Consider the following 21,589-nt stretch of genomic DNA (forward strand, 5'->3'; position numbering starts at 1 on the left):
CTAATCCCAGTATCTCCCTCCTCTCATAAAACTAGCAACCACTACCTTCCCCATCCCAGCTAGCCCTAACTAGCAAACCAGTCAGCATCCCCCCCCCCCAACTAACCCTTACCATCAAAGAAACCAGCCAGTCCCCAAACCCCAGCAAGCCAGTAAGCCCACCCCGCAGTACTTGGTGTTGTAAGCCACCCCAACCTATACCACCCACCCAGCCAATCAGCCCATGCACCCCCAGTTCCTATCTCCCTTCTAGCCAGTCAGCGATGCTTTCAGTCCTCACTCCTTACAAGCCAATCAGCTTCCCACCAGCTTTTACCCGAGTAAATCAGTCACCCCCTCAAACACACATCCTTATCCCCCCCTTTCCTTAATCCTCACAGTTCATTCAAGCTAGCTTCTTTCCCTAGCTAGTCTTCGGAGCCATTCACCCTGCACTCTCTGGCTGCTAAAATGGGAACTTGCTCCTCACATCATCACATGGCTCTGCTGAAGTCTAAACCGCATGGTGCAGGAGCTCTCACACTGGTCTTGTGTTCTTAAGTCTCACTAAAGTTTCTGCACCACATGGCTCAGACTTGCATAGAGGCGCAAGGTACAGGGAGAGAAAAAAAAACATGATTTTTTAAGTGCCAACAAAATCCCAGAAACAAATTTGTAGTCACCATGCTGGCCTGTGATTTCTCATTCCCTGTACTATTATATTTACAAAGTAAAAAGAAAGAAAACTTATGAACTCAAAGCTGAACAGAACTAGGACTGAGCTGTGCAGTCAGAATTAAACTGGCATAATTAATATTGATTTTCAATATATTCTTTAATAGCAATCAATGTATCTTTCAATATTAAATTCATTAATTTTTTTCATTGTAATGTATTTTAGGCAACAGAATGCTTCTCTTTGAAATACAGCACAAATAAATTTAAATTTGTTCTGCTCTGAAATAATCAAAGGACTGCCTTTCATTTGTAGTTTAGACCAAAGCCCTTCCAGAAAAATTAACCTCAGGAAGAAGGTTAATTAGCAAATACTAAAATAAACTGCTACTGCTTCTATCTAAGAAAAGAAAAAGAAAAGACATTGCACATCAGATTTAAATTATCTGAGTTCAAACCAGTAATGCAGTGGGTAGAGCTCTGGGTTAATAAGCAGGAGGTCTGGATTTAGCCTTTAGTATGGGCATTTGTTCTGTTCAATAGCAATGAAAATAGCTCCATACAAAGGAATGAAATTTCCCTTTGGGTATTTTGGGAAAGTTCAGAAGAATCTCGAACTTTCCAGCAGCTTGTAACGTAAACTTTTTCATGCTTAAAACATATATGCATCTACATGAAACACAGACTAATTCATGCTTAACTCTTTCCAGTCTGCCCTTTCACTTGCCAAACAGGATTACTTCACCCAATTGACAAATTCCCTTAGCTCCAACCCTCCACTCCTCTTCACCACACTGAACTCTCTTCTCAAGGTACCTCCATCCCCAATTCCCCCATCTCTTTCTCCTCAGACTCTAGCTGAGCACTTCCATGATAAAATCCGTAAGATTAACCTTGCATTTTCATCCAAACCCTCCCCACCTCTCTCTCCCTTAGTCCTCACCCCCCCCCCCCCCCACCTCTCCTTTTTTCCTCCTTCTCAGAAGTTTATATTGAGGAAACTGCCCTTCTTCTTTCCTCTTCTAAATGTACTACCTGTTCCTCTGATCCCATCTCCACTTATCTACTTAACGCTATCTCTCCTACTATCATCCCAGTCATCTGTCACATCCTTAATCTTTCACTCTCCACTGCAACTGTTCCTATGGCCTTCAAACATGCTGTTGTCACTCCACTCCTTAAAAAACCCTCACTTGACCCTACCTGTCCCTCCCTTCCCTCTCAAAATTACTTGAACGCGTCGTTCACTGCCGTTGTCTTGACTTTCTTTCTTCGCAACCTATTCTTGACCCACTCCAATCTGGTTTTCGCCCTCTTCACTCTACTGAAACAGCACTTACTAAAGTCTCTAATGACCTGCTAGTGGCAAAATCCAGAGGTCTCTATTCTATCCTTATCCTTCTTGACCTATCTGCTGCTTTCGACACTGTTGACCACACTATACTTCTGGATACGCTGTCCTCGCTTGGATTCCAGGGCCCTGTTCTTTCCTGGTTCTCCTCTTACCTCTCACTTCATTCTTTCAGTGGTGGATCCTCTTCAACTTCCATCCCGCTTTCTGTTGGTGTGCCTCAGGGTTCGGACCTTGGACCCTTCCTTTTCTCCATCTATACCTCTTCTCTGGTACCCTAATTTCATCCCATGGCTTCCAGTACCATCTTTATGCTGATGACTCTCAGATCTACATCTCTACCCCTGAAATCTCAACCTCGATCCAAGACAAAATCTCAGCCTGCTTGTCCGACATTGCTGCTTGGATGTCTCAATGCCATCTAAAGCTCAACATGACCAAAACTGAACTTTTCATTTTTCCCCCTAAACCCACCTCCCCTCTTCCCCCTTTCTCTATCTCTGTTAATGGCTCTCACATCCTTCCTGTCTCCTCGGCTCGTAACCTTGGAGTCATCTTTGATTCCTCTCTCTCCTTCTCTGCGCATATTCAACAGATCGCCAAAACCTGTTGTTTCCTTATCTACAATATTAGCAAAATTCGCCCCTTCCTTTCTGAATATGCTGCCAGAACCCTTATCCACACCCTTGTCACCTCTCACTTGGACTATTGCAATTTACTTCTCACTGGTCTTCCACTCAGCCATCTCTCTCTCTCCAATCTGTCCAAAATTCTGCGGCACGACTTATTTTCAACCAGAATCGTTATACCCACACTAGCCCACTCCTCAAGTCACTTCACTGGCTCCCTGTCCGTTTCCGTATTCAGTTTAAACTTCTCGTACTGACCTTTAAATGCATCCACTCTGCATCCCCCCATTACCTCTCCACTCTCATCTCTCCCTACATTCCTCCCCGTGAACTCCGCTCACTGGACAAATCTCTCTTGTCGCCCCCCTTCTCCTCCACTGCTAACTCCAGGCTTTGCTCCTTTTCTCTCGCAGCACCTTATGCCTGGAATAGACTTCCTGGACCTATACGTCTAGCTCCATCTCTACCTATTTTCAAATCTATGCTGAAAACCCACCTTTTCACTGCTGCTTTTTAGCTCCTAGCCACTACTCAATTGCCCTCCCCTTGTCCCTTTCTTCCTTCTCACCCATTACTTCCCTCACCCGTAACTGTCTTGTCTGTCTGTATTATTTAGATTGTAAGCTCTTTTGAGCAGGGACTGTCTCTTTGTATCAGGTGTTCAGTGCTGCATGCGTCTGGTAGCACTATACAAATGCTAATAATAATAATAAAAGCACACTGATGAAGGGAATTTACCTAGGGGTTACATTTGTATTATTGGTTTCGAAAGGGAAACAGCAGAAATAAAGGTCAACAAACAAGCTGTATCTCTTTATTGGACTAACTTGGGGGCTCATTTTCCAAACAGAAAAACATCCAAAAAAATGGCATAACAAACAGATATAAGTGTCTCTCGCAAAAAATGTCTCAAGCATATAATCAAAATTTTTTAAAAATGTTAACTCCCAAGTCCATTAGCCGCCAAAAAGAAGATGCTCTGAGGGGGCATTTTGTGGGAATGACATCAGCGGCATTACACGACAAACATTTACTGCCAATAACAGATAGCAAAATGACTTCCTGGGGATGGAAAGAAAAATACCTAGAATTAGACCTGCTTTAAAAGCATCTAGGATAAGACCAAACCTGTCTTTAGACCCATATGTGATTTTGATGTGTTGGCAACAGGAGAGGTGGAAGTGGTCATTTGTGAGAAACAGTGGAGAGTTGCTAAATGTTTTTATCATCTTTGTCTGTTTGCCCCAGTCTGTACTTTTTGACCCTTACATTTCCTGCCCTGCCTCTCCTATGTCTCACTGCCTCAAGTCCTTGCCCACACCTGATAGCTCCCAAGCTACACCCATCCCTTCCCTCTGTATCTCACCTCCTTCTCCAACCAAACCCCCACAACTCTCATTCTACATCCCTACCTGTTTGTCTTCTATCATCGCTCCTCTGTTTCTCCAGTCACAGTTTGTCACTGTGCTCTGTACTGCTGCTGTTTGTGTGAGGGCTGTGTGCCGTACCTGGAAGAGTGAGCACTTTGTGCTGCTGCTGTGTGTGCGAGGACTGTTTGATGTTGCTGGGAGAGCGAGTGCTTAGTGCTGCACCTGTGTCTGGACTGTTTGTTGTGGTGAAAGAGAGAGCGTTTTGGGCAGCTGGTGCATGTCTCACGACTGAGGCCCAGATGACAAACCGGAGCAGCAACGTGATTTTGACCAGTTCAAGCCAGTTTAGCGAGCATGGTATTCAGTGAGAAATGCACTAACAGGTTCTCTGTGCTCTTTTCCAGTCACTGTAGCAGCCAACAAAAATCATATGCAAAACTACTATAATGAGCTGATTAGTATGTAAATGTGCATTCTGAGTGATGCATAGGCGTTCCTGAGCTATGCACATAAAGGAATGTCTACCTTTTACGCGGACATTTTTACGGTAAGTGGAGAAGAAACCCTTTTGCAATAGTTGGATCAGATCTTGGGTGTACAAAGGGTTTGCCCAATAAAGTTGACAGAGTCGCTGTGAAAGAGATCCTTTTCATCTAGTGTGGGAGCTTTCCAGTAAAGTGCAAAAGCCAGAAGAGCCATCAGTTATGGAGGGATGCAGAATTCATGGATCTTGTTGAATGTCAGCACATTGGAGAACACAACTCCCCTTCTTGGATTTCCCAGCAACTCAAGATCCCAGTAAATACCAAAGCGCCTGGAAAACACAAGCTGGTGGAGGCAGGGTTCAGGTGATGAGCCTTCTCGGCATCACTTACGTTATTTTTTACAACATATTGTTCAATGCTCCTTATATATCCAATGACACATGGCAACAGCCAGATTGGGCATGGAGTGGGTATACATTACACAGGCACAGGTGCTGTGTGAGCTGAGGTGACCACGGGGACAAAGGATGGCATGTGACCTTTTCTGTAGAGCATCTGCACTATTGCTGGGAGGTGGGGATGGGCAGTGGGGTAAAGCAGGTATGCCTTTGGGTGGCTCAATGTAGTTTAGTGAGCTGCTGCCAATGCTCCCATCAGTATGTAGATGTGGGGCAGGATGCTTGGGGGGGGGGGGCAGATATGTGCAGGCGTTCCTTTTAGTATTTCATGTTTAGTGGAAGGGAGACCCAAAATTACTTGTCATTGGACATTCTGTACATTCTGATTTCAGTAATATTTTGTTTTTCTTTCTTATTAAAAATCAATACCATGTACTGCAACAACAAGGGGACCTCACTATATGTGACCCTGCCTATGTATGGTGCTTGCACATGAGTGGTGCTGTGATCCTGGGGGACCATACTTCACACTTACCTTTCCAAGCTGCTCCTTATAGATCTCCATGCCCTCATGGAGACATTGTGGGAGACAGGTGGTGGTGCTTCTTCCATTACAGACATTGCATTTTTAGACGTTTTCCAATAAGCGTTTATTTTGCCATTTGATCATATTGAAAATGCCCCTCAACATTTATATCTATGAATATTGATATGTGTCCTCAATTTTTGGCACTTATCTATTTTCATAGACAAACTGTTGCAGGAAAAAAACTGAATAAGTTTAATAGGTGAACAAGGTCTCAAAGGACCATCGCTCCCTTAACCTTACAATAAAGGTACTTAAAAGAAAGTTCTGGAGCACATAGGAATGGCAAACTTTCAAAATTCAAATAATCAAACACAGACTTACAAAAGGGTTCAACAGAGACACTGGATTGCTAACCCATTATTAGATATATGGCCTAATATCCATATATCCAACTAAACTAACACAGCAATCACGAGTCTCTGCTCAAAAGGGAAGAAGCAATGCTATTGTTGTACAGCAGGTATAGTTTAACATAGAATTCACAATTTTGTTAACGGCATAACCAAATATAAGCATAAATACAATCAATGAGGTAAACTTGGAAATGGCGAACTGACACCCAGTAATAGGACTAATATGAAATAGTATCAGAAAGATAAACAGCACTAAATATATTCCAAAAAAGCTGCTGAAAATACACATCTTTGCTTTGCATTGTCCCAAGGCTTTATATTGGTTTACCTCTTCAAGGTCATCGCTGACCCACAAAGGGATCGGTGTTCCCCAGTATCTGTTTCTGGAAATAGCCCAATCACGTGCATCCCTCAGCCAGTTTCCAAATCTCTTTTCCCTTACAAAATCTGGAACCCTGTTTCGAACAAAAGAACACAAGCACCATTACATAATAAACTTATAAACATCTTGAGAATATAGAACACTTTAAAAGCTCAAGCAGGTACTTATAAAATTGTTCCAGAATATATATATGCATAATAGTAGGTGTTCAGAAAACAGAGTGCCTATTTTCATGTGATATATATGTACTGGCTTTCCCAGAGTGGGATTGGCACTTTTGTATTACATGAAATAGCATACACGTGCCAATTTCTACTGGCGCACACACAAAAACTCCTGCCTGGAACACATGTAACTTTGTGCAGGATCTTTAGGGTAGACTACTTTATATACAAAGCCAAATAGGCACATAAGTTGTCTTTATAAAACAAGAACATCATCTATGTGCCCCAACAGCCTAGGCAAACTTTTATAAATTATTCTCAGTATGTGCACCTTTTCACAACACTGTAACTAGTTGAGACAAACCATTTTATCTTATTGCTACATAGTAGATACGCTTTTAATCCTGTTTTCTATTTCTAGAAAGGCAACAGGCAGGGTGTCCGTATGAAACTTTAAACAGCTCCTGGAAGATTTCTTACTTGCTATACAGTGTCAAAGGTTGTGATTTTTTTTCTTTACTTTAACAAATAAAAAGATGACTTTTCAAGATGCTGCATATATCTATCACTTAAGAACCTTTCATATATATTTGCACAAAATGAGGGGAACCAAATCTGAAATGAATTACTGCTTCAAACTAAGGCAAGGAAGTTATCTGCAGGAAAATAAAAGAAAATGATGGGAAAGAACAAAATGGTCCATCATCCACCCAAAAAGGTGTTCAAGCATTAAAAGTATGTTATGGTATGAAAGCAGTTAAACAAAGGACACCACTGCAGTTTCAAAGACAAGAATATATTCAGAAATGCAGTTGCTTTAACCATTTGGTCAGTCAATATAATTTCAGTTTATTCATACTTTTCTGCAGAGTAAACCCACACACCAAACATGTTACAACAAACCTAATGATAAAACACAAACTATTCTACAATGCTGATGTGCTAATGATACACAGAACTCCAAACTGTAGATATAGTGAATGATGCATACCTGTAGCAGGTGTTCTCCGAGGACAGCAGGCTGATTGTTCTCACAACTGGGTGACGTCCGCGGCAGCCCCCATCAACCGGAAGAAGCTTCGCGGGCGGTCCGCACGCAGGGCACGCCCACCGCGCATGCGCGGCCGTCTTCCCGCCCGTGCGCGACCGTTCCCGCCAGTTGAATAACAAGCAAAATGATGAAAACGCAACTCCAAAGGGGAGGAGGGAGGGTAGGTGAGAACAATCAGCCTGCTGTCCTCGGAGAACACCTGCTACAGGTATGTATCATTCACTTTCTCCGAGGACAAGCAGGCTGCTTGTTCTCACGACTGAGGTATCCCTAGCTCTCAGGCTCACTCAAAACAAGAACCCAGGTCAACTGAACCTCGCAACGGCGAGGATACAACAGAAAATTGACCTACGAAGAACAACTAACTGAGAGTGCAGCCTGACCAGAATAAATGCGGGTCCTGGAGGGTGGAGTTGGATTTACACCCCAAACAGATTCTGCAGCACCGACTGCCCGAACCGACTGTCGCGTCGGGTATCCTGCTGGAGGCAGTAATGTGATGTGAATGTGTGGACAGATGACCACGTCGCAGCCTTGCAAATCTCTTCAATAGTGGCTGACTTCAAGTGGGCCACCGACGCTGCCATGGCTCTAACACTATGAGCCGTGACATGACCCTCAAGAGTCAGCCCAGCCTGGGCATAAGTGAAGGAAATGCAATCTGCTAGCCAATTGGAGATGGTGCGTTTCCCGACAGCGACCCCTAGCCTGTTAGGGTCGAAAGAAATAAACAATTGGGCGGACTGTCTGTGGGGCTGTGTCCGCTCCAAGTAGAAGGCCAATGCTTTCTTGCAGTCCAATGTGTGCAACTGACGTTCAGCAGGGCGGGTATGCGGCCTGGGAAAGAATGTTGGCAAGACAATTGACTGGTTAAGATGGAACTCCGACACCACCTTCGGCAGGAACTTTGGGTGGGTGCGGAGCACTACTCTGTTGTGATGAAATTTGGTATACGGAGCATGAGCGACCAGGGCTTGAAGCTCACTGACCCTACGAGCTGAAGTAACTGCCACCAAGAAAATGACCTTCCAGGTCAAGTACTTCAGATGGCAGGTATTCAGTGGCTCAAAAGGAGGTTTCATCAGCTGGGTGAGGACGACGTTGAGATCCCATGACACTGCAGGAGGCTTGACAGGGGGCTTTGACAAAAGCAAGCCTCTCATGAATCGAACGACTAAAGGCTCTCCAGAGATGGCTTTACCTTCCACACGATAATGGTAAGCACTAATCGCACTAAGGTGATTCCTTACTGAGTTGGTCTTGAGGCCAGACTCTGATAAGTGCAGAAGGTATTCAAGCAGGTTCTGTGCAGGGCAAGAACGAGGTTCTAGGGCCTTGCTCTCACACCAAACGACAAACCTCCTCCACTTGAAAAAGTAACTCTTTTTAGTGGAATCCTTCCTAGAGGCAAGCAAGACACGGGAGACACCCTCAGACAGGCCCAACGCAGTGAAGTCTACGCCCTCAACATCCAGGCCGTGAGAGCCAGAGACTGAAGGTTGGGGTGCAGCAACGCTCCGTCGTTCTGCGAAATGAGAGTCGGAAAACACTCCAATCTCCACGGTTCTTCTAAGGACAACTCCAGAAGAAGAGGGAACCAGATCTGACGGGGCCAAAAGGGCGCGATCAGAATCATGGTGCCGCGGTCTTGCTTGAGCTTCAGTAAGGTCTTCCCCACCAAAGGTATGGGAGGATAAGCATACAAAAGGCCGGTCCCCCAATGAAGGAGAAAGGCATCCGACGCTAGTCTGCCGTGTGCCTGAAGTCTGGAACAGAACAGAGGCAGCTTGTGGTTGGTTTGAGAGGCAAAAAGGTCCACCGAGGGGGTGCCCCACTCTCGGAAGATCTTGCGTACCACTCTGGAATGGAGCGACCACTCGTGCAGTTGCATGACTCTGCTCAGTCTGTCGGCCAGACTGTTGTTTACACCTGCCAGGTATGTGGCTTGGAGGAGCATGCCAAATTGGCAAGCCCAACGCCACATCCCGACAGCTTCCTGACACAAGGGGCGAGATCCGGTGCCCCCCTGCTTGTTGGTGTAATACATTGCAACCTGATTGTCTGTCCGAATTTGGATAATTTGGCAGGACAGCCGATCTCTGAAAGCCCTCAGTGCGTTCCAGATCGCTCGGAGCTCCAGGAGGTTGATCTGCAGATCCTTTTCCTGGAGGGACCACAGACCCTGGGTGTGGAGCCCATCGACATGAGCTCCCCACCCCAGGCGAGATGCATCCGTCGTCAGCACTTTCGTGGGCTGTGGAATTTGGAATGGACGTCCCAGGGTCAAATTGGTCCGAATGGTCCACCAGAGCAGTGAAGTGCGGCAACTGGTGGAGAGGCGGATGACATCCTCTAGATTCCCGGTGGCTTGGAACCACTGGGAAGCTAGGGTCCATTGAGCAGATCTCATGTGAAGACGAGCCATGGGAGTCACATGTACTGTGGAGGCCATATGACCCAGAAGTCTCAACATCTGCCGAGCTGTGACCTGCTGAGACGCTCTGGTCTGCGAAGCCAGGGACAGGAGGTTGTTGGCCCTCGCTTCGGGAAGGAAGGCCTGAGTCGTCTGGGTATTCAGCAGAGCTCCTATGAATTCCAGAGACTGGGTTGGCTGGAGATGGGACTTTGGGTAATTTATCACAAACCCCAGCAGCTCCAGGAGTTGAATAGTGCACTGCATGGACCGGAGGGCTCCTGCCTCCGAGGTGTTCTTGACCAGCCAATCGTCGAGATATGGGAACACGTGCACTCCCAGCTTGCGTAGATACGTCGCCACCACCACGAGGCACTTTGTAAACACCCGTGGGGCAGAGGCGAGCCCAAAGGGCAGCACACAATACTGAAAGTGCCGTGTGCCCAGGCGGAATCTGAGATACTGTCTGTGAGCCGGCAGTATCGGGATGTGAGTGTATGCGTCCTTCAAATCCAGGGAACATAGCCAATCGTTTTTCTGAATCATTGGCAGAAGGGTGCCCAAGGAAAGCATCCTGAACTTTTCTTTGACCAGGAATTTGTTCAGGCCTCTCAGGTCTAGGATGGGGCGCATCCCCCCTGTTTTCTTTTCCACAAGGAAGTACCTGGAATAGAATCCCTGCCCTTCCTGCCCGGGTGGTACGGGCTCGACCGCATTGGCGCTGAGAAGGGCGGAGAGTTCCTCTGCAAGTACCTGCTTGTGATGGGAGCTGAAGGATTGAGCTCCCGGAGGACAATTTGGTGGAAGGGAGGCCAAATTTAGGGCGTATCCGCACCGCACTATTTGGAGAACCCACTGGTCGGAGGTTATGAGAGGCCACCTTTGGTGAAAAAATTTTAACCTCCCTCCGACCGGCAGATCGTCCGGCACGGACACTTTGAGGGCGGCTATGTTCCCGTGGATCCAGTCAAAAGCCCGTCCCCGGCTTTTGCTGTGGAGGCGCAGGGGGCTGCTTAGGCGCACGCTGTTGACGAGAACGAGCGCGCTGGGGTTGTCCCTGTGCCTGTCGAGGCCTTCGGGCCGGCTGGGTGTACCTACGCTTGGCAAAAGCATAGGGCGCAGCCTGCCGGGCCCGGGAAAAACGTCCACCTGCTGAGGTGGATGCTGAAGGAGCCCGGTGGGAGAGCTTGTTGAGGGCGGTTTCCCGCTGATGCAGTTGGTCCACCAGCTGCTCGACCTTCTCGCCAAAAATGTTATCCCCCCGGCAAGGGACGTCGGCCAGTCTCTGCTGGGTGCGGTTGTCCAGGTCAGAGGCACGCAGCCATGAGAGCCTGCGCATCACTATAAGTTGGGCCGCAGCACGAGATGCCACGTCACAGGTGTCATAGATACCCCTGGACAGGAACTTTCTGCACGCCTTCAGCTGCCTGACCACCTCCTGATAAGGCCTGGACTGCTCCGGCCGGAGCTTATCAACCAGGTCCGCCAGTTGCTTCACAGTGTTCCGCATGTGGATGCTTGTGTAGAGCTGGTAAGATTGGATGCGGGTCACGAGCATGGAAGATTGGTAGGCCTTCCTCCCAAACGAGTCCAGAGTGCGAGACTCCCGCCCCGGGGGCGCCGAGGCGGTATCCCTCGAACTCCGTGCCCTCTTGAGAGCAGAATCCACGACCGCCGAGTCATGGGGCAATTGGGGCCGCATTAACTCTGGGTCCGAGTGGATTCTGTACTGGGACTCTGCTTTCTTGGGAATGGTGGGATAAGATAATGGTCTCATCCAGTTCCGAAGCAGTGTCTCTTTGAGGACATTTTGCAACGGCACCTTGGAGGACTCTCTAGGTGGTGATGGATAGTCGAGGACCTCGAGCATCTCAGCCCTCGGCTCGTCCACAGAGACCACGGGGAAGGGAATGCATATAGACATATCCCTAACAAAGGAGGCAAAGGAGAGGCTCTCAGGAGGCGAGAGCTTCCTCTCCGGTGAAGGCGTGGGGTCAGAGGGGAGGCCCACAGACTCCTCTGAGGAGAAATATCTGGGGTCCTCCTCTTCCCCCCACGAGGCCTCTTCCTCGGTATCGGACATAAGCTCATGTAGCTGAGTCCTTAACCGGGCCCGGCTCGACGTCGAGGCACCGAGGCCTCGGTGTCGTTGAGCGGTGGACTCCCGCGCCGGCGGGGACGAAGCTCCCTCCATCGACGTCGACGGGGACTCCACCTGCGTGGCGGTCGAGACCGGCGCCGCAAGCTGGCGGCGGTGTCGAAGGCCTCGGCACCGGGCTAGAGCTCGCCGGCGCCACAGTCAACGGTGCCGAGGGCGCAAGCACCCCTGGCGCCGGCACAGCCTGGCGCATCAGCCCTTCCAGGATCCCCGGAAGGATGGCTCGGAGGCACTCGTCCAGGCCCGCTGTCGGGAAAGACAGGGGGGCCGGTAGAGGCGTCGGTGCCGGAAGCTGCTCGGGTCCAGGAGACTGCACCGAAGTGCTGGGACCCTGACGTGTCGGTACCTCTACTACCGAGGGGGACCTTTCCTCTCGACGTGGACGCTTTGGCGTCGACTCCTCTCCGGCACCGAGGGCCGAGCGCACCAATGGGGACCGATGACGGTGCTTTTTCTGTTTTTTGCGGTGCCCGTCATCGGCGCCAGGTGGAATGGAGGAGGAGGTCGATCCCCCTCGGTCTCGAGGGGCCGGGTCGGACAGGGTTCGTCCCGAGGGCCATGAGCAGAGGGAGTGACCGGGGCCGATTGCCCACGCGGCCTCTCACCCCTACCGTCACCGGAGGACCGGCGGGCCGACGGGACCTGTACTCCTGGGGTCGATGCCATCGGTGCCGATTTCGCGGACTTCGATACCGGTACCGAAGAACCAGCCGTCGATACCGATGCCGTCGAGGTTGACGTCGAGGGGCCGGCGCAAGTTCCAAAAAGACGGTCCCGAAGAACTTGCCTCGCAACCTGAGTCCGTTTCCGGAGACCAAGACACAAAGAACACGACTTGATATTGTGCTCCGGCCCGAGGCACTGGAGGCACCAAGCGTGGGTGTCGGTCTGCGAGATAGGCCGACCGCACCGACCACACTTCTTAAATCCACTCGGGACCTTCGAGGACATTGATGGAAAAATCGCGTCTGCGAAGTTAAAGTCGTCGATGGTGGTGGTAAATCACACCTCGAAAAACAACTCGACCGCGCAGCCACAAGGCCGCAACGCGACGCCCCCGCTAGAAAACGAGGGAAAAATTAAGCGCGTTCTCTCCTTTTTTTTTTTTTTTTTTTAAAGGAAAAGAAAGGTTTGGAGCGCGCGGCAACAAGAAACAAAAAATTAACGAATTCGCGAACAACGCGACGGTTTTCCGGGGCTGACTAAGAGAGAGCGGCGACGCACGACTTTCTCCAGCGCGGAAAAGAAAAGACTGGCGGGAACGGTCGCGCACGGGCGGGAAGACGGCCACGCATGCGCGGTGGGCGTGCCCTGCGTGCGGACCGCCCGCGAAGCTTCTTCCGGTTGGTGGGGGCTGCCGCGGACGTCACCCAGTCGTGAGAACAAGCAGCCTGCTTGTCCTCGGAGAACTATAGCACAGTTTTAACTACATAATACATGAAAAAATGTATTCTAAATTACTGGACAACGGATAGGGGGCCCTCATATTGGTACTGGAGAAACAGGCTCCACAAGCTTATGTTATGGGAAATGCAGGACGCCAGTACTACACCGAAGAGACGTCAACGATTTATAAAAATTTGGGGGGCGTACCTACACAAAATATCCCCACGAGCACGGAGTCAAGTTTTGAATAATTTGGGTTAGTCGGTATGCATGGAAAGAATATAATTAGAAACATGAGACAAAATCAATGTGTCAGGCATCACTGCTGGGTGGATGAGCTTCACGGCAAAGGGGGGAGGGGGGAGAGACATCAATAAAAGTTTTGAGGTTATTACAACTATTGTTCCTAACTGTGAGGTTTTGGAATCTTATGAGATCTGATGGATATGTTACTGACCAGCAATATATACACCTCTTAATAACTGTATTGGAAAAGAGAAGTGGGGGAGGGGGAGAGGGAGGGGGTTTATGGGAGAAGGGAAGAAGAGAGGAAAGCCCAAAAAGAAAATATAATGGATATTGAACAGTTAAATACTTAAAATGTTATAGCATGACCAGTTGTTTTGGAATTAGAGTTATGCGAATTTGTAAGGCAATAATAATTGATTAAAGATAACGAGAAGATAGGCATGGGGAGTGGGGGGAGATAAAAGCTTGATGACAGAAGATAACAAAATGTATTAGCTGTTTGCTTATTCATGGTTAAGTTATTGTACCTTTCAAAAGTGGAATGTGATTATTATTCTGCAATGTCATCAATAAAAGTGTTGAAACATAACTACATAATACATTTGTTCATTCTACTGTTCCTGGTGTCACTCAAATACTTGTTTTACTGTTTCAAATCCTTCCTCCCTTATGCTAGGAATTATTTATTACATTTGTATCCCACATTTTCCCACATAGCAGTAGGCTCAATGTGGCTTACAGGTTCTGGAGAGGAGAGTACCAACTCCGGGAATATATACAGAGTGGAAAATAGAGTAACAGTAGGTGCAAGGAAGCTGATAAGGTTTCGGAAAAGAGAATACAACTCTGGGACAAATATATACTAGCATATAGAGAGAAGTAATCCCAATGAGGCTGATAAGTCTCCAGGGATGGGACTACAGCTTCTAGTAAGCAATACAGAGTAGGATAAGGGTAGAAGTACACTTAATTATAACTGGAGTGGTAAAATTCGTACAGTCTGAAGTAATAGGATTATGTGGAAGGGATAATCCTAGGAAAGGGATGGAAAATAACACCAAGAATACTATAATGCCTCTGTATAACATCATGGTGCGACCTCACCTTGAGTACTGCATTCAATTCTGGTCGTCATATCTCAATAAAGATGTAGCGGAATTAGAAAAGGTTCAAAGAAGAGTGACCAAAATGATAAAGGGGATGGAACTCCTCTCCCATAAGAAAAGACTAAAGAAGTTAGAGCTCATCAGCTTAGAAAAGTGATGGCTGAGGGGAGATATGATTGAGGTCTACAAAATCTCGAATGGTGTAGAACGGCTAAAAGTGAATTGATTTTTCACTCTCTCAGAAAGTACAAGGACTAGGGGACACTCAATGAAGTTACATAGAAATATTTTTAAAACAAAAAGGAGAAAATATTTTTTCACTCAATGAATAGTTAAGCTCTGGATTTCCTTGCAAGATGTGTTAACAGCAGTTAGCATATCTGGGTTTTAAAAAAGGTTTGGACAAGTTCCTAGAGGAAATGTTCATAGTCTGCTATTGAGATAGACATGGGAAGCCACTGTTTGCCCTGGGATTGTTAGCATGGGTTTGTGCCAGGTACTTGTTTGGCCACTGTTGGAAACAGTATACTGGGCTGGGTGGACCACTGGTCTGACACAGGATGGATATTTTTATGTTCTTAATATCATAGGTAAAAGCCAAACATCTACATCTTATGGGCCAAGATTTACTTATAAAATTTTCTGATTAAGTTCAATGTGCTATTTTGAACACAGGTGAATTACAATTACTGGATTTAATTTAATTCAACTCTTTTTTATTCTGTTCCACCAATCAATTTAAAATGGATTGCAGAAAGAAATAATAAATATACATTCAGGGGGTCTTTTAAGCGTGTGTTAAAAATAGGCGCGTGCTAAATGCTAGACACCAATGTATTCCTATGGGTATCTTTAGCATTTAGCGCTTGCCTGTTTTTAACGCACGCTAAAAATGCCAGCACACCTAAGTAATACACCCCCTCAATATGCAGCCAAAAAAACAGCAAAGTCAGCAAATCAAACATCAAGTTAAGTTACATCAACTGTTATAAATCATATAAATCATTTAAAATATTTGTTGAACAACCAAGTCTTTAAACCACATTGAAAAGTCATATAGTTCTTGGTGTTGCTAAGGGAAATTGGGAGCAAATTCCAAAGCTCCGGAATCTACACCTGTTAATGTTCACGGTTCTGTAACTTTCAAGTTGCAAAGAGTCTTAGACTAACTAATTTTGTTTCCATCTTTGATCGCAAACTTCGTGTAGGGGTATAATGTTTAACAAAACCAGTCAAATAGGAAGGGCTAAAACCATACAGAATTTTAAAAACAAAAAGTAAGACTTTAAACTCAATTCTGGCTCTAACCAGGAGCCAGTATAAGCGTATCAAGCAAAGTATTACATGATGAAATCTCCTACTGCTTACTACCTATTTTGCTGCAGCATTTAGAACTGCTTGTAGCCTACAAACCTGCTTTTGTGAAAGACCCATAAAAACCACATTAAAATAATCCAGGGAAGTGAGAACTAACAATCCACTTAAATTGGTATTCTTTAATCTCCTCAAAAACATGCACTTCTCAATAGTTTGTTATGTAAGCCACAATGAACCAGAGTATACTAGAAATAATTCATTCCTCTTTCTGTATTATAAAGTCATACTTAGCTTCTGTAGTGGTTCACATGATGTATCTTAATGTCTGTTAACTTTCTATTATGTATTTCTCAATAATGTTTGTCATGTAAGCAAAATTGAACTGGAGTTTACTCTGGATAATGCGGGATATAAATGTTATAAATACATTTCTGAACTACAGAAGTAATATACAAATCCATAGATAATCTAGAATCAAGAATGACTCCTAACAATTTGATATCCGATTTCAATGAAACTTTCACCCCTGACAGTTTATAGACATCCAAATATAAAGTGGAAAACAGTGATCATGGCAGTATGTATTGTAAGTCAGTCTGTGCACATAGGAATAAGAGAACAATATTGTTAGTATAAGATAAATACTGAACTTTGAGAGATCAAAGCAAATTTCTCAGACCACTAAGATAGATATTAAATAATGAAAGAAACAAAATATTTCAACAAAGTAAACAAGAGCATATTTTCCATAAACAAACTGAAGAATATGGGTGTCAAACAACATAACATTTTAAGGATGAAGTCTCAGAGGTAAATGTTCTTCACCAAGAGGCTGCAGAGAAAATGGTAGAAAAGCATAAGAAAATTTAAACATACTGGACACAGGCACAGAGGGCAGTGATAAGAGCCAGGAGAGCTGCAAGCTGGGAAGTCAGTGCTGGAGTAGGTAAGGAAATTTGTATATTCATCTACCTAGAAATAGCAAATGCAGTTATGTCTGGGAAGTGAGAACAGTGCCAGGAAGACTTTTATGGTCTTTGTCCCGCAAATGACAAGACGGATTTGGATGGGCTGGAGTGAGTTTTCAAGGCAACTCCAGTAGTTGGAATATAAGGACAAAGCCAGGCGGACTTCTATGGTCTATGTCCCACAATACCAAAGAAAGGCCACGATCAAGTATATAATATCACATTCATTGTTGATTTAATCTTGAATTGATAATGAATGAGACTGTTGGGCAGACTGGATGGATCATTCAGGTCTTTATTGGCCAAGAACAGGAAAGACCAACCAACAAGCACCAACAGCAAGGCTTTAGTTGTCCTTTTCTACCAATTTCTGTGCTGCTAAACACCTTACTACAGGTACATGAATACAATAAGTAAATCTAACCCTTACTTTGTACCTGAGACAATGGAAGATTAGAATTAGAATTCTGTTGTATGCTTTGATTGTATGTTGTGTATATTTTTTGTACCTTGCCTTGGATAAAGGTGGTTTATAAATAAAAATTCAAATTTTTATTTATAAACCACCTTTATCCAAGGCGGGGTACAAAAAATATACACAACATACAATCAAAGCATACAACAGAATAACACTCAATAAACAGTACAAAACAAATAGCAATCAAGTAGGCACAAAAAATGCAAGACAAAACAAGTAATCTTTTAGATTCTTCTTAAAAGTGGCAAGTGGTGGGTTATTCTTTAAGTGCAGAAGCCCAAACTTCAAAAAGAAGCATCGGTGGGATTTGAACACTGGCTTTCATGGGATCTAAAAGAACGAATTGCGTTCAAAGTTTGCACCCTGGTCCACAAAATCGTTCACGGGGAAGCCCCGACCTATATGTCAGACCTTATAGACTCGCCTACCAGGAATGCAAAGAGATCAGCATGCACATTCCTCAATCTCCATTACCCTAACTGCAAAGGACTAAAATATAAATCCACATATGCGACCAGTTTCTCATACATCTGCACGCAGCTATGGAATGCACTACCGAAGGCCATAAAAATAACGCAAGACCTAACTATCTTCCGAAGGCTACTGAAAACAGATCTGTTCAAGAAGGCATACCATAAACACCCATCTTAAACACCAAAGACTTTACACGACATAGACATAATTGAAATCTTATCACTTGACTGATCAACCTCCTTACCACTAATGACTAAGCATAAACACTTCACTCTCTATGCGTGGAATAAACTTCCTGAGCTCATACGCCAAGCCCCCTCCCTGCCCATCTTCAAATCCTTACTCAAAGCCCCCCTCTTCAATGTCGCTTCGGCACATAACCATTATACCTCTACTCAGGAAATCTAGACTGCCCCAACTTGACATTTCGTCCTTTAGATTGTAAGCTCCTTTGAGCAGGGAATATCCTTCTTTGTTAAATTGTACAGCGCTGCATAACCCTAGTAGCGCTTTAGAAATGGTAAGTAGTAGTAGTAGAATATGGTCTCTCCATAGTCGATGACCTAAAGAATGATACAACCCAATTTTGTACTCAGGAACTTTCATGTATTACCATAATTTATTCTTCCTTAACATACATATGCACATGATATATATCTATACCATGACCTGTTCATGTATGTTATGTTACATGTATGTTACCATGTATGTATGCAACTTAACACATTACCATTTGTAATTCTGTTACCCGGAAATGGCAACCACCATTACGGCAAATGTAAGCCACATTGAGCCTGCAAATTGTTGGGAAAATGTGGGATACAAATGCTACAAATAAATAAATAAAATGTAAACACTTTCCTGGATCTCAACTTGTTACTCTACTCACTAGGTGACCTCACACAGAAATCAAACTCATTTCACACCGACCAGAGAATGACTGTCAAAATATCCAAGATTAGGGAACTAAAAGTAAAATGCTAAGAGCACTGTGCTGAAAGGGGTATCTCCTCCATCCTGGCAGCATTCTGAATAGTATCATCCTGTCAAACTAGACTGCTTAAAGGCATGGTGGGGGGAGGGGACTCATTGGCAGATAGAATTAGAATTCTAAAACAGAATCATAACAGCCAACCCCTTTGCTCTGAAGGGGGTGGGTATGACAAGATGCTGCCAAGAAGGAAAATGCCCCCAGGACAGAAAAGAGGCATGCTTTTCATCCTAGCCATCTTAAAATAGAAGTCTGCCAGGTGCCCTTGGCCTGGATTGGCCGCTGTCGTGGACAGGATGCTGGGCTCGATGGACCCTTGGTCTTTTCCCAGTGTGGCATTACTTATGTACTTCCCCTCTCCCCAACTTGCTCAATCCAGAGCTTCCAAGTTAACCAATTCCAGAATGCATTACAGGACCTGCAGCACCAATTTCAACAGGTAGAATCAGGAACTACAAATCCTACACTTCTTCAGGATTTAAGTTTTAAACCAAGACAGACAAAAATCTGGAATCGAATACTTGGCAGCTCTGCAATCCTGTGCATAGGGGCATCTAACAGATAAATCCAGCAATGGTCATGTAGTAAACAGTCTTCCTCAACTAATTTTTATCTTAATTCTTAACTTGGATTTTGTTTTAAAAACTGTTAGTTTAACTCAAACTAATAAGTACTTTGTAACTTAAACTGACACTTTCTGGAAGCCTTCCCCACGCAGCCTGCTAAATTCATATCAAACTATCCTCAGCCTTCAGACTTGAGAGATCTACATTGTTAAATCATCATACTGCAACTGCAGAATTTAACAAGATTGAAAAGCTTGCTGGTTCAGCACGATTTAGAGTTATAAAGGGTATATTATTCTAGCTTCTGCTGCGCAATCGCCTATTATGAGCTAAATAAGTTCTTGCTTGTGCAGACTTTCACATCTAGGAAACTCTTTTAAAAAAACATGCTATATTTTAGCAGTATATAAATATCGAAATACTTTGTCAAAAGGCAAATATTAAAAGCACCTGCACACTTGTCTCAAAGTTTATGATAGCCCCTACGGTCTTGGATATATAGTCTGCCACTGTCAACATCCTTAATGTTTCTGGCTGTATCACAACTTAACTGATATGGTTAGGGTATAAATATTTCTACCATGCCCTTGCCTATGAAATGTTTTGTCCTCATAAAATGTAACCCTAAAATGATCATTTGTCTCAAGACCACTCATTTGTTTTATAAGTAGTACCCCTTAAGTTTAATAATGGTTTAGTTATATACTACATAAATGAAAATGAATTTCATCAGTGCAGAGAAGCAAGATTGAAATAACATTTTGCTTGATGTTTCTAAGTGTGACCAGAGGGAAATGGAATGAATGGGGGGGAGAGAGTCAGACACATAGACAGACATTGTGGAATAACCACCTATTAACCTCCATTTCTTGTTCCTCCTATTATTCCCTCCATTTTGTTACCCTTCCCTTTCAGTGTCTTACCACCTATAAGAAGCCAAGAATTTATTGTGCTTTTCTACTCTGGCCTTGTCCTCCCTTACATCAACCAACTCTCACAGTTTTTGGGTTTGTTTGATTTTTTGCATGTACTTGAAGATTTATCAGTTTTTGCCTCTATGGTGAGCTTTTCCAGTTCTTTATTGCCTACCTTATTAAAGCTTTACATCTAATTTGCCAGTGTTTACGCTCTTTCCTATTTTCTTCATTTACATCCACTTTCTATTTTTTTATGCTCTTTGGGCTTTAATAGCCTTTTTTACTTCAACATTTAGCCATTCTGGCAGTGTTCTGATCTTCTGTCAACCCTAAAGCATAGCATACATTGGTCTGGACTTCTAAGAATGTATTTTTGAACTTTGCACACCAAATGAAACACTCCTTTTAGTTTCTTTCCTATTTCGTCATAATCTCCCTTTTTTTCCTTAATGTTCTCTCCTAATGACTACGTCAAACACTACTACTTATTTTTACAGCGCTCTAGATGTATGCAGCGCTGTACACTTGAACATAATTACTACTGCCAAGTCACCCCACCATAATCATTCCTTGCATTAGTTCCGACAAGGGTCAGTGGCTGGTTAAAGTCTCTGCTACATAAAGCATGGTCACTGCTAGATATCTATGTAATCCTGTAAAAGGGAATTAACTTCCTAATAGTATGTGTGTATATGCTGTTCTACTTTATTTTTACCAACCCACTGTCACATTTATTTTTTTTTCTTATTTCAATAATATATGCAGATGTATGTTTCTACAAATATTGTATTGTTTAAAATTAATAAAGTTTGGAAAAAAAAAGTCTCTGCTAGAAGCCATACATAAACAGCTGTTCCCTATAGCTAACAGGATCAATTCTATTTGTCACCACACATGCAGTAATTCTTTCAGAAGCCAGTAGGATGGACTCCCCCACTTACCGCACCTGTTTCCTCAAAATCTCCCTATGTTGTGGAAACATAGCAGATTGGTCAACTCGTGCACTTGGCACTTGCTCCCTTTCCCAGAAAACAACACACTGCAAGCATCTTGAAGAAAGTTGGATTTTTATTTTGGCCGCAGCCAGGAACGTTTAGCTTATAATTCCAAACACAACATACGTCATAACATAATTACCGT

General features: G+C 44.6%; 1 protein-coding gene across 1 annotated transcript in view; it reads right to left on the bottom strand.

The window, feature by feature from the left end:
• IARS1 (isoleucyl-tRNA synthetase 1) overlaps window positions 1-21,589 on the bottom strand; it is a 451,726-nt gene that overhangs the window by 298,404 nt on the left and 131,733 nt on the right. Inside the window, exon 14 of the mRNA XM_030205292.1 lies at window positions 6,158-6,284. Coding sequence (XP_030061152.1) covers window positions 6,158-6,284 — 127 coding nt within the window. The remainder of the gene's footprint in view (window positions 1-6,157; window positions 6,285-21,589) is intronic.

The sequence above is a fragment of the Microcaecilia unicolor genome, chromosome 6 (genome assembly GCF_901765095.1).
Source record: "Microcaecilia unicolor chromosome 6, aMicUni1.1, whole genome shotgun sequence".
Lineage (NCBI taxonomy): Eukaryota > Metazoa > Chordata > Amphibia > Gymnophiona > Siphonopidae > Microcaecilia > Microcaecilia unicolor.